Source organism: Pseudorasbora parva, chromosome 18 (assembly GCF_024679245.1).
Source record: "Pseudorasbora parva isolate DD20220531a chromosome 18, ASM2467924v1, whole genome shotgun sequence".
Lineage (NCBI taxonomy): Eukaryota > Metazoa > Chordata > Actinopteri > Cypriniformes > Gobionidae > Pseudorasbora > Pseudorasbora parva.
This window is the reverse complement of record NC_090189.1, coordinates 40215481-40228544: the sequence shown is the minus strand read 5'-3', so window position 1 is coordinate 40228544 and position 13064 is coordinate 40215481. Positions and strand designations below refer to the sequence as shown.

At 46.8% G+C, this 13064-nt stretch overlaps 1 protein-coding gene across 1 annotated transcript in view; it reads left to right on the top strand.

Moving 5' to 3' along the window:
• The window catches only part of frmd7 (FERM domain containing 7), a 37958-nt gene extending 25638 nt beyond the window's left edge, over positions 1–12320 (top strand). Inside the window, exons 9-13 of the mRNA XM_067423844.1 lie at positions 44–139; positions 246–409; positions 2665–2733; positions 2811–2886; positions 11312–12320. Of these exons, the coding sequence (XP_067279945.1) occupies positions 44–139; positions 246–409; positions 2665–2733; positions 2811–2886; positions 11312–12121 (1215 nt within the window). The 3' untranslated portion in view covers positions 12122–12320. The remainder of the gene's footprint in view (positions 1–43; positions 140–245; positions 410–2664; positions 2734–2810; positions 2887–11311) is intronic.
• Positions 12321–13064: the final 744 nt, after the last annotated feature.

The following is a 13064-nucleotide window of genomic DNA, read 5'->3' as shown; positions in this document are numbered from 1 at the left end:
ACAAACACCTGTTTACTATTATCTTCAATGTTTTTTTTTTTAGGGAAATACCAAAATAAACACTTTCAGCTGGGCCAATATCCGTAAACTCAGCTTCAAGAGAAAGCACTTTTTGATAAAACTTCATACAACGATTGAGGTAATTATTGTTGCTCATATCATTTCTTACTTGTTTTCCACAAAATGAATTTTTTTGTGATACAAGGAACAAATCGTAAAATGTTTTTGTCGTTGTGTGTGCTCAGGCGTCCTGCAAGGACACCGTAGAGTTTGCCATGGCCAGTCGTGACGTCTGCAAGGCCTTCTGGAAGATGTGTGTGGAATACCATGCCTTCTTCCGGCTTTCTGAGGAACCAAAGGGCAAGCAGAAATCGCTCCTCTACAGCAGGGGATCCTGCTTTAGTTACAGGTAGATACTGTCAGAAACAGGCTGTGGATTATTGCCATTTAATGTTGTTCTGGTGTGCTAACCTAGTCTGACGTGGTCATACTCAAGTCTAGTCAGAATATGAGTCTGATGCTCCATTGGGCTGTGATTATGAGGCGTTTCAACTGATCCAGGAAAGACCTCAATTGGATAGACCAACAACCAATCAGAGCAGCGGAGCGACGCATAACGCTAGTTGTCAAATGTCAACAGAGCTCAAATGCACTGTTGCCAAGTCTGCAGTTGTACCCGCCAGTTGTTTTCCATGTCCGCGGGTTAAATTATGCCTCAATTATGCTATATATAGACCCATGAGTGCGAATTTTAGCAGGCAACCTTGCCAAAATAACACACATTTTACCCCTCAAACACCATTTATTTCCGGAGAACCCGGGGAATTGTTTTGGACTAGTAGATGGGGGGTTTTGTTGTAAAACTTGGCAGCCCTGTCTGTACGCGCGCTGGAATAAACAGTCTTTGCCGGTGTTGTACAAAAAAATAATTTAATGATACACAGAGTACTTACCCAGCATGATCATCATTGCTGAGAGAAATAGTGAAGGTGAATGCATATACAAACAAGCTCTCCGTTTAGGATTCGAACAAATATAATCCAAGCCCCTTTGATGACGTGATGATTACGTTACTGTTGATCATCTGTCCGTCATCGTCTAAAGCCCGCCCTGATGATTTCATTGGTCAGTTACTGTTGATCATCTGTCCGTCATCGTCTAAAGCCCGCCCTGATGATTTCATTGGTCAGTTTCTGTTGTTCATAATTACTCCTTAATGGATCGAGTCCAGACCGAACCGCCCGAGCTCAGATTTTGTGGGCGAGGCTGAGTTCGGCTGCCATCCAGGCTAGTGCTTACCTGCAAAGGCAGAAAACAGTTGAAATCCATTTGTGTGCCTATCACCAGACCAAACTCAGTTTAACTGAACATTAGTCTGGGGAGTCTGCTCTGTATTTTCTACTGCACAAGAGGTGTGATCAGAGCTCCTCTATCTGTCATCGTGTTAAACCTGCCAATAGCAAAAGTGTAAAAGAAGCAGCAGAAATTAATGTTCGGGTTCCAGAATGAGATGCAGAGCGAAATCAAATCACCGGCAGATCGGGCTGGGTTAAGCCAGTCTAAAAAAATTGGTGTAAAAGATGCTGCAGATTTATAAGCTTGTATGCAAGTGTGACATCCACTTTATGCAACTATATACGAGAAGTTAATATAGAGTATGTTGTGTTTCAGACAAAATGTTCTTGGAACGCTGTTTTTTAGTCAGATGGTATCATCAGTCTTCCTTTTATCCATGGATCCCTGCACTCTATACACACTCACTGGCCACTTTATTAGGTACACCTTTCTAGTAGCGGGTTGGACCCTCTTTTGCCTTCAGAACAGCCTTAATTCTTCATGTCATATTCAACAAGCCACTGGAAACATTTCTCAGAGATTTGGGTCCATATTGCCATGATAGCATCCCGCAGTTGCAGATTTGCTTGGCTGCACATCCATGATGTGAATCTCCCATTCCAGCAAATCCCAAAGCTGATCTATTGGACTGAGATCTGGTGACAGTAGAGGATGTTTGAGAACTCACTGGGATGATCAAGAAACAGTTTGAGATGATTTGAGCTGTGTGACAGTGAGTTATCCTGCTGGGACCCGGGACACACAGAACATTCCCCAAATGTTCCCATTTGGTTATTTGGGAACCAAATAAGAACATTCTCTGTTTTTAACTCTCTATTACCGATCTGCCCGCATTGAGACTATATGATAAATTAAATTAGATGATAACATCACCGTTTTCTCCAGTACGACTGTACCGCCAAATCCAGTTCTGTTGCATTATCTTCCTGTTAACACTGTGAAGCTGCTTTGAAACAGAAGCGCTAGATAAATAAAGGTGACTTGATTTGATTCTGATTTTTCTTTTTTGCAGCCTAAAGATAACCTTTGCAGAACGTTCCCTTTTCATAAAGTATATTTTGCAGATACATTTTAATAAACCTTGAATTAGATCAGTGAATGAATTATAATTTCAATTTTATAGTTACAAAGATTAAGTCAAGGTTAAGCGTATAGTGTGAAAAGCGAGATCAGAAATATGTAGGTTTGTAACTTCTTCACTCTTTATTGAATAATTACTTATGATTAATACATATATGAGAGTAATTAGTGAGATTTCAGAGAGATTTGACATTTAGGATTAGGATTAAATTAATTTGCCATCAACAGTGGGAGAACGCAAAAGCAGCTGATGGACTTCGCGAAGAAATCTGAGAAGAAGAACTTGCCTTTTAAAAGGTGGGAAGTCTCTAGAAACTCATGTTTCTGTAAAAGGTGATTGTGTGTAAAATAATGAGTTGTTCTGTGTCCTTCAGAAGGTACTGTAAAGGCTACTATGATGCTCGACAATGCAGATCCTCGCCTGACCTGCTGACCGACGCTTCCAAGCAGGTACATCAAGTGTAGCCTGACGTGATCATACTCAATTCTAGACAGAATATGAGTCTGATGCTCCATTGTACATTTATACATCAAGTACATTTTAAAGCTGGAAGGTGTTACTCAATCTCTGAGTCTCCTCTACTAGCTGGAGTTTGGGAGCAGATGTTCACCCTGTCCTGTTTATTAGGGTATTTAAATGCCCCAAGCATCCGTTCTCCACATCAACTCACATCTATGATGTATGAATATAATCATTTACAGACATTTTTGACAATTTGTCCTAAAATCATGATCCTGATTTTGACATGAATTTAAAAAAATTAGATCGACACCCTTCTCCCCTTTGCTCTTCTGTTGGTGTTGTGTTTCCTGTGGAGGTAACATGCATTTGATGGTGTTTGTTGGTCATGTGCTCTTGTTACAGATTGCTTTGGTGACACTTTCAGCAGCATTGGTTATGGAAATATTTATTCCATACATTTTTTCACATTAAAGAGTTACCATGCATCCGCAAAGCATTCACGTATCCACATTTTGTTGTTACAGCCTTATTCCAAAATGGATTCAATTCACTATTTTCCTCTAAAATTACCCAAAATGACAACATGAAAAAAGTTTGTGTGAAATTTTTGCAGACTTATAAATAAATAAAAATCACATGTCCATAAGTATTCACGCAGTCTTTGCTCTGCACTTTGTTGAAGCTCCTTTGGCACCAATCACAGCCTCAAGTGTTGTTGAGTATGATGGTACGAGCTGGGCACACCTGTTTTTGGGCAGATTCTCCCATTCTTCTTTGCAGGACCTCTCAAACTCCATCAGGTTGGATGGGGGCGTCGGTTCACAGCCATTTTCAGACCTCAGAGATGTTCAATCGGGTTCAAGTCTGAGCCAAAAGGACATTCCCAGAGTTGTCCCGTAGCCCCTCCTTTGTTATCTTGGCTGTGTGCTTCGGGTCGTTGTCCTGTTGGAAGATGAACCTTCACCCCAGTCTGAGGTCCAAAGCGCTCTGGAGCAGGTTTTCATCAAGGATGTCTCTGTACATTGCTGCATCCATCTTTCCCTCGATCCCGACTAGTCTCCCAGTTCCGGCTGCTGAAAAACACCCCCACTTCATGATGCTGCCACCACTATGCTTCACTGTATGGATGGTATTGGCCAGGTGATGAGCGGTGCCTGGTTTCCTCTGAGAGTTCAATCTTTGTTTCATCAGACCAGAGAATCTTGTTTCTCATGGTCTGAGAGTCCTTCAGGTGTCTTTTGGCAAACTCCAGGCGGGCTGTCATGTGCCTTTTACTGAGTGGCGGCTTCCGTCTGGCCACTCAACCATACTGGCCTGATTGGTGGAGAGCTGCAGAGATGGTTGTTCTTCTGGAAGTTTCTCATCTCTCCACAGGGAAACGCTGGAGCTCTGTCACAGTGACCATCGGGTTTTTGACCACCTTCCTGACTAAGGCCTTTCTCCACCAATCACTTAGTTTGCTGGCCAGCAGCTCTAGGAAGAGTCCTGGTGGTACCAAACTTCTTCTATTTACGATGATGATAGTAGAGGCCACTGCGTTCACTGGGACCTTCAATGCTACAGAAATGTTTCTGTACCCCTTCCCCAGATATGTGCCTTGATAGAGTCCTCTCTCTCGGAGGTCTACAGACAATTCCTTGGACTTCATGGCTTGGTTTGTGTTCCGACATGCAATGTTAACTGTGGGACCTTATATAGACAGGTGTGTGCCTTTCCAAATCATGCCCAATCAACTCAATTTACCACAGGTGGACTCCAATCAAGTTGAAGAAACATCTCAAGGATGATCAATGGAAACAGGAGCACCTGAGCTCAGTTTGACAAAGGCTGTGAATAATTATTTACATGTGATTAAAAAAATAAATATATTTTTAAATAAATGTGCAAATATTTCAAACAAACATCTTTCACGGTTTCATTATGGGGTACTGTTAGAAGATTTGTGAGGGGAAGAATTAATTGAATCAATTTTGAAAATAAGGCTGCAACATAAAAAAATGTGGTAAAAGTGAAGCACTGTGAATACTTTCCGGATGCACTGTATTTGCTATAAAAACAAACTAAACAAACCAGCTACTAGGTGGCTCAACATTACACATTTTGAGGCAAACAAATAAAATAAAAAGCTTGCATGATTAAATTTGTATTTTTTAAAATTTAGTTTAAATTTCTTTCATATTATATTTGACCGATCAGACTTTAGTGGCTCATATAATATTATATTTTTTACATATTTAATATAATATATATTTTCAAATAAAATCGTCTCCTGTCCTCATGTTGAGAGATTCGCAAGAGCGGAGGCGTCGTGTGTGAACATGATGGTCATTGTAGTTCGAGACTGAATGCATTTACTCATCTCACTTGCTCTAAGCTTCAGTGCTCCTCAAAATGAATAAAACCAGTCCAATGCAAACTTAAAATATTACGCAAACCACCAATCAATGTTATATAAAACATTTTTATGCATTTAATCTCACTTTATTGACCAATGTACTTGCTGCTGCCCTTCGACGATTCAGTTAAACCATACACAAAAATGACTGTAGGTTTTTATTGGTGAAGTGTGTTAAACTTTCTGCGTTATCCAGAATAGTGACGGCTGAGCGGCTGGTTTGATCTGCTCCCTCTACTGTACACGCATCTACTGTAATCTGCATTTCCTTCAGCCAGAGGATTATTTCAGATTTGGTGTGAAAGGGTCTTTACATTTGCCCAAAAAAGTAACAAAGTAACGCAATTAGTTACTTTTTAAGGCCGTTTTGGCAATATTGTAATGCATTACAATATTAATGTAATGGGGGAGAGGACGCTGGCGTCGTCTGTTCGCCGCTTCTCCACCCACAACAAATCATGTTAATGTACTATTAGATTTACATTTTATTTTATTTCCTTATGTTTGTGACTAGTCTAACAGTCAGAGCTACAATTGGGACTGTTGCTGATTGCTGGCAGCCACTGAGAAGTCGTTGTTCGTCGTTTCGCAGTTTTCAACCGCTTCTCTAATGTTTACGTTTGAATTGCTGCGGTTGGTTTCTGGTTTGGAGGACATTTTATGTTTCTCGCCGCGGGTGCTCACTGGTGGTCTCCCTTGGGCTTAAGCTGCATGGTGGCTGAAGTTTGCACCGGGCTAGCGTCATCCGGGCTCTCGTCGTCGGTGTCCGGCATGATGTTGGGATGTTCTGCTTCTCGGCTGAGCCGCTGTTCCGTCCTGCATTGCGACCGTGGAGCGACATCTGCGCCGGCCCCGGTGTGTCCACAGAAGTGCCCGGAGGAATGTTCTGCCTCCTGCATGGTGCTGCAGCGATCCCCATCGTTTGAATCATCATGAAGAAGACCCATCATCTGGTCTTCAGCTGTCGTGCCTCAGCGATGTCATCGGGACACTGCCACTGGGAGAAATCTGAAACATGGAGTGGACCACAGTGTGCTGCGGAGCTAACAGTGTGCTGCGGAGCTAACAGAGACTTCCACCATCAGCTGTTTTCTGTTCACCATCAGCTCTGTTTCTGTTCACCATCAGCTCTGTTTCTGTTCTGTTTTCTGTGTTGGTTGATTGTTTGTAGTATTCTATATTTTTACTTGTTATTCATTTTTTTGTTGTTATTCCCCCCCCCCCCCCCCCCCCCTTTGTTGCACTTTGAGATTCTTCGGAATGAAAAGTGCATTATAAATAAAATCTATTATTATTATTATTATTATTATTATTATTAATTTTTCAAAGTAACTTTTCCCAACACTGATAGTGAAGCTATGGAGCTTGAGGAGGATAAACTCCTCTTTTATTCAGAAACCCAAACTGAGCAAAAATATGCAATTTGGTGCATTTATTGAAATGTAAATGGCCAAAAAGTAAGATGTAATGTAAATTTGAGATCTTTATTACAGTATATCAGACTTCAAACATAAAGTAAGCAGTCTGTTATACAAATGAATATCAGTCGCGACTCTTTATCTGCCAATAATGTTTTGAGATGATATATAAATGCTTAGTTTTATGATGAAAGCTCTGTAGTTTTAAAACATAATGCCGTTCAATACAATGATGATTGAGAGATGAACTAATAAACCTTCATAAACCTTCCTCAAAAGCCTGATGATCATATTTGAGACTCACATTTGAACATGATTTTTCTAAAAGTTGCTTCAGTAAGTGTTTATTTTGAAATATTACTAACATTATCAAAGTTATTATTAATTGATAAAATCAGTCTGACAGAAAGACATGGAAGCATGAGCTGAAGGAGGAAGTTTGCACGATTATATTAAAACTCCTTTTAATTGCTAAAAAAAAAGTTGCTAAAAAAATTGCTAAACTATCAATCAGATGACAGAAGGACTAGAGGAGATTGTGTGCAAAAGGTTTATCAGATCATGTTGATCATTTAAAGACTTTAGAAATTTGCTTATCAAATATACACCAATCGGGTATAACATTATGACCCCCTTGACCCCCTTTTGCTGCTAAAACCTTCCTGACCCGTCCTGGCGTTGACTCCTCTAGACCCCTGAAGGTGTGCTGTGGTATCTGGCACCAAGATGTTAGCAGCAGATCCTTTAAATCCAGTAAGTTGCGAGGCGGGGCCTCCATGGATCGGACTTGTTTGTTCAGCACATCCTACAGATGATCGATTGGATTGAGATCTGGGGAATTTGGAGGCAATTCCCATGAAAGGCTGCCTTCTTCCCATAGTGCATCCTGGGGCCATGTGTTCCCCAGGTAAGCCACACACACACACCCGACCATCCATGTGATGTAAAAGAAGACCTGATTCCTCAGACTTTGGATGCTCACGTGCCACTGTTTGTGCTTTCAGGCGGGGTCAGGGGTCAGCATGGGCACACTGACTGGTCAGCGGCTATGCTGCCCCATACACAACAAACTGAAATGTACTGTATATTCTGTAGGGGTGACCCAAATAGTCGAAGATTCGACCACCGGTCTCACAGTCGAATCTTTGTGGGTGTTTTGAAACGAGGATCATGCCATTTTGGCAATATGGGGGTGCTCAGTATTTTAAAGATGTAAGGGGTCGCACACCGGACGCGAAGCTCAGCACCGCGCCACTGCAAGTGTTTAAAATTCAAACTAATTGTTTTCAATGAGTGTGGCGGCAGCGTTCGGCGCCTCTCCGCGGCTACTCAGGAAGTTGTTCAAAATCCTGCTGCGCCACAGAGCGCCATTCAAGATTTTATATTAAATTTATATTATATTTCCCTCAAATCATCAGTGCACTGATTTCACACTGTGCTACAAGATACACCCGTCGTCCAGCTCTTCTGTCAGAAGTCGATTCAAAATTAAGCTTGCGTGTATATAATGTGCGGTCCGGTGTGAGATCCTGAGACGGCGCTGAGCTTCAGTCCGGTGTGAGATCCTGAGGCGGTGCTGAGCTTCAGTCCAGTGTGAGATCCTGAGACGGCACTGAGCTTCAGTCCGGTGTGAGATCCTGAGACGGCGCTGAGCTTCAGTCCGGTGTGAGATCCTGAGACACGGCGCTGAGCTTCAGTCCGGTGTGAGATCCCGAGATGGCGCTGAGCTTCAGTCCGGTGTGAGATCCTGAGACGGCGCTGAGCTTCAGTCCGGTGTGAGATCCTGAGACGGCGCTGAGCTTCAGTCCGGTGTGAGTACCTGAGACGGCGCTGAGCTTCAGTCCGGTGTGAGATCCTGAGACGGTGCTGAGCTTCGGTCCGGTGTGAGATCCTGAGAGGGTGCTGAGCTTCGGTCCGGTGTGAGATCCTGAGACGGCGCTGAGCTTGAGTCCGGTGTGAGATCCTGAGACATGGCGCTGAGCTTCAGTCCGGTGTGAGATCCCGAGACGGCGCTGAGCTTCTGTCCGGTGTGAGATCCCGAGACGGCGCTGAGCTTCAGTCCGGTGTGAGATCCCGAGACCGCGCTGAGCTTCAGTCCGGTGTGAGATCCTGAGACGGCGCTGAGCTTCAGTCCGGTGTGAGATCCTGAGAAGGCGCTGAGCTTCAGTCCGGTGTGAGTACCTGTGACGGCGCTGAGCTTCAGTCCAGTGTGAGATCCTGAGATGGTGCTGAGCTTCGGTCCGGTGTGAGATCCTGAGACGGCGCTGAGCTTCAGTCCGGTGTGAGATCCCGAGACGGCGCTGAGCTTCAGTCCGGTGTGAGATCCTGAGACGGCGCTGAGCTTCAGTCCGGTGTGAGATCCCGAGACGGTGCTGAGCTTCAGTCCGGTGTGAGATCCTGAGACACGGCGCTGAGCTTCAGTCCGGTGTGAGATCCTGAGACGGCGCTGAGCTTCAGTCCGGTGTGAGATCCTGAGACGGTGCTGAGCTTCGGTCCAGTGTGAGATCCTGAGACGGCACTGAGCTTCAGTCCGGTGTGAGATCCTGAGACGGCGCTGAACTTCAGTCCGGTGTGAGATCCTGAGACGGCGCTGAGCTTCAGTCCGGTGTGAGATCCTGAGACGGTGCTGAGCTTCGGTCCAGTGTGAGATCCTGAGACGGTGCTGAGCTTCAGTCCGGTGTGAGATCCTGAGACGGCGCTGAGCTTCAGTCCGGTGTGAGATCCTGAGACACGGCGCTGAGCTTCAGTCCGGTGTGAGATCCTGAGACACGGCGCTGAGCTTCAGTCCGGTGTGAGATCCTGAGACACGGCGCTGAGCTTCAGTCCGGTGTGAGATCCCGAGACGGCGCTGAGCTTCAGTCCGGTGTGAGATCCTGAGACGGCGCTGAGCTTCAGTCCGGTGTGAGATCCTGAGACGGCGCTGAGCTTCGGTCCAGTGTGAGATCCTGAGACGGCGCTGAGCTTCAGTCCGGTGTGAGATCCTGAGACGGTGCTGAGCTTCAGTCCGGTGTGAGATCCTGAGACATGGCGCTGAGTTTCAGTCCGGTGTGAGATCCTGAGACGGCGCTGAGCTTCCGTCCGGTGTGAGATCCCGAGACGGCGCTGCGCTTCAGTCCGGTGTGAGATCCTGAGAAGGTGCTGAGCTTCAGTCCGGTGTGAGTACCTGTGACGGCGCTGAGCTTCAGTCCGGTGTGAGATCCTGAGACGGTGCTGAGCTTCGGTCCGGTGTGAGATCCTGAGACGGCGCTGAGCTTCAGTCCGGTGTGAGATCCTGAGACGGCGCTGAGCTTCAGTCCGGTGTGAGATCCTGAGACGGCGCTGAGCTTCAGTCCGGTGTGAGATCCCGAGACGGTGCTGAGCTTCAGTCCGGTGTGAGATCCTGAGACACGGCGCTGAGCTTCAGTCCGGTGTGAGATCCCGAGACGGCGCTGAGCTTCAGTCCGGTGTGAGATCCTGAGACGGTGCTGAGCTTCGGTCCAGTGTGAGATCCTGAGACGGTGCTGAGCTTCAGTCCTGTGTGAGATCCTGAGACGGCGCTGAGCTTCAGTCCGGTGTGAGATCCTGAGACACGGCGCTGAGCTTCAGTCCGGTGTGAGATCCTGAGACACGGTGCTGAGCTTCAGTCCGGTGTGAGATCCCGAGACGGCGCTGAGCTTCAGTCCGGTGTGAGATCCTGAGACGGCGCTGAGCTTCAGTCCGGTGTGAGATCCTGAGACGGCGCTGAGCTTCGGTCCAGTGTGAGATCCTGAGACGGCGCTGAGCTTCAGTCCGGTGTGAGATCCTGAGACGGCGCTGAGCTTCAGTCCGGTGTGAGATCCTGAGACGGCGCTGAGCTGCAGTCCGGTGCGAGATCCTGAGACGGCGCTGAACTTCAGTCCGGTGTGAGATCCTGAGACGGCGCTGAGCTTCAGTCCGGTGTGAGATCCCTGAGACGGTGCTGAGCTTCAGTCCGGTGTGAGACCCCCTTAAGCACAATCGGCTTAAAAACGTGCATGTAAACGCACTCAAAATGTTCTTTGTGATCGCGGCTTTAAAATGTTTTGAGAAAACAGTTTACGAATGTTTATCCACCACATTACCTTTTATTTAAACCTAAATAAGAAAGCCATTGTCAGTTCGTCTGTCAGTTGGCAGGCAGTTTTGGTCGCTTTATTAAAAGTTGTTGCTGTGTGCAGTGTGTAAAGGAAAATAATTTTTTTTTTCCTCCTGCTGACTAGTGTCGTGACTCGTGCCCCTCTTAACCCATTCACACACACACAAATGATTCGACTATCATAGAGACCATAGAGAGATTCGACAATTCTAATTCGAATGTCTAAATCCTTAGTCGGGGACTAGTATTAGTACTACGACCCCTAGTATTCTGACACCTTTCTATCAGAACCAGCAATGTTATGCCTGATTGGTGTATAGCGTAATGGCTGTTTTGTCTGTCTGGTTGAGAGCTGCTGGTCTACCGCCTAAATTGAATTTGAATTATTGGTTTTTATGTCAACAATGTGTTATAACATATCTCCATGATTCATATTTTTCGCCACTTGCATCCTTCACTTGCTCATCATGATGATAAAAAAGGGTTGTTTGCGGACTGTTTTGCAGGTATATGAGCAGTCGTGTGGTTTTCCTGATGCGAGCTGTGGGAAGCGGAGTCAGTCGGCCGTGGAGGTTTTGGCCTCGTCTTCTCAGGACTCTTCCCTTCAGCCCTTCCACGCTGAGGCCGAAGCCGGGCCGAATGCGCAGCGGATGCACAGGAGCTGCAGAGGTTGTGCTTTACAGCAGGGTCGTCTGAACACCGGGCAGCTTGTTCTGCTCGTCCCAAACCGGCCCAGCCTGCACCTTTATCCGCTGGATCCTTTTCGTGCTCCAGTCCTGATGCCATGCTACGCTCATCCACCATTGCCCATGTGCTTTCTGGACTTCGGCATGCGCTCCTCAAGCTTCTCTGGATGCTCGTATGGCTCCCCGAACCTCATAAACTGGTGTTCTGGCATCGCTTGGCCGGGCTTTTACTTAGCGAGTAGCTTTAGAGATGGAGATTGCAGAGACCTTGAAGAGCTCGGCCACTTCAGTGACGACTGCAGCTACCAAACAGGGCTTCCTCGCCGTTCCTACAGCCAGTCTGATGTGAAGCTGCTTTGTGAGCCTGCCGAGTTTCGACCGCTAGGTCACTATCCTCACCTGTCTCGAAGGCCGATGGAAGGAAGCAGGTCAGAACTGAGTCACAGCGACTCGGATTCGGATGCTGTGTGTTCGTTTTACTGTCCTGGGCTCGGCAGACTGGTGCGATCCGGGCCTTTGGCACACATGCGCATTTCCTCCGGGAGCTTACAGCTGGACGAAGACGAACTGCATTCGTTTAGTAATGAAGAAGCCTCAGCATCAGCTGTCAAAGCTAAACACAATTCCTGAGATACACAGGGAACATGGATGACTGTGAACTACAACGTAAAACGGGGTTTCACAGACAAGACTTAAAGGAACACTCCACCGCTTTTTCATATTAAACTGTTATTTCCTTAACTAAAACGAGTTTATACATCCCTCTCTCGTCTCAGTGCGTGCACTTAATCCCCTTAATTCCCTTGACCTTCCCAGAGCGTTCCCCTAACCTTCCCAGAGCGTTCCCCTGACCTTCCCAGAGCGTTCCCCTAACCTTCCCAGAGCGTTCCCCTAACCTTCCCAGAGCGCTCCCCTGACTTTCCCAGAGCGTTCCCCTGACCTTCCCAGAGCGTTCCCCTAACCTTCCCAGAGCGTTCCCCTAACCTTCCCAGAGCGTTCCCCTGACCTTCCCAGAACGCTCTCCTGAACATCCCAGAACGTTCCCCTAACCTTCCCAGAGCATTCCCTTGACCTTCCCAGAGCGTTCCCCTGACCTTCCCAGAGCGTTCCCCTGACCTTCCCAGAGCGTTCCCCTAACCTTCCCAGAGCGTTCCCCTGACCTTCCCAGAGCGTTCCCCTGACCTTCCCAGAGCGTTCCCCTGACCTTCCCAGAGCGTTCCCCTAACCTTCCCAGAGCGTTCCCCTGACCTTCCCAGAGCATTCCCCTGACCTTCCCAGAGCGTTCCCCTAAACTTCCCAGAGCGTTCCCCTGACCTTCCCAGAACGTTCCCCTGACCTTTCCAGAGCGTTCCCCTGACCTTTCCAGAGCGTTCCCCTGACCTTCCCAGAGCGTTCCCCTGACCTTCCCAGAACGTTCCCCTGACCTTCCCAGAACGTTCCCCTGACCTTCCCAGAGCGTTCCCCTGACCTTCCCAGAACGTTCCCCTGACCTTCCCAGAACGTTCCCCTGACCTTCCCAGAGCGTTCCCCTGACCTTCCCAGAACGTTCCCCTTGACCTTCCCAAAGCGTTCC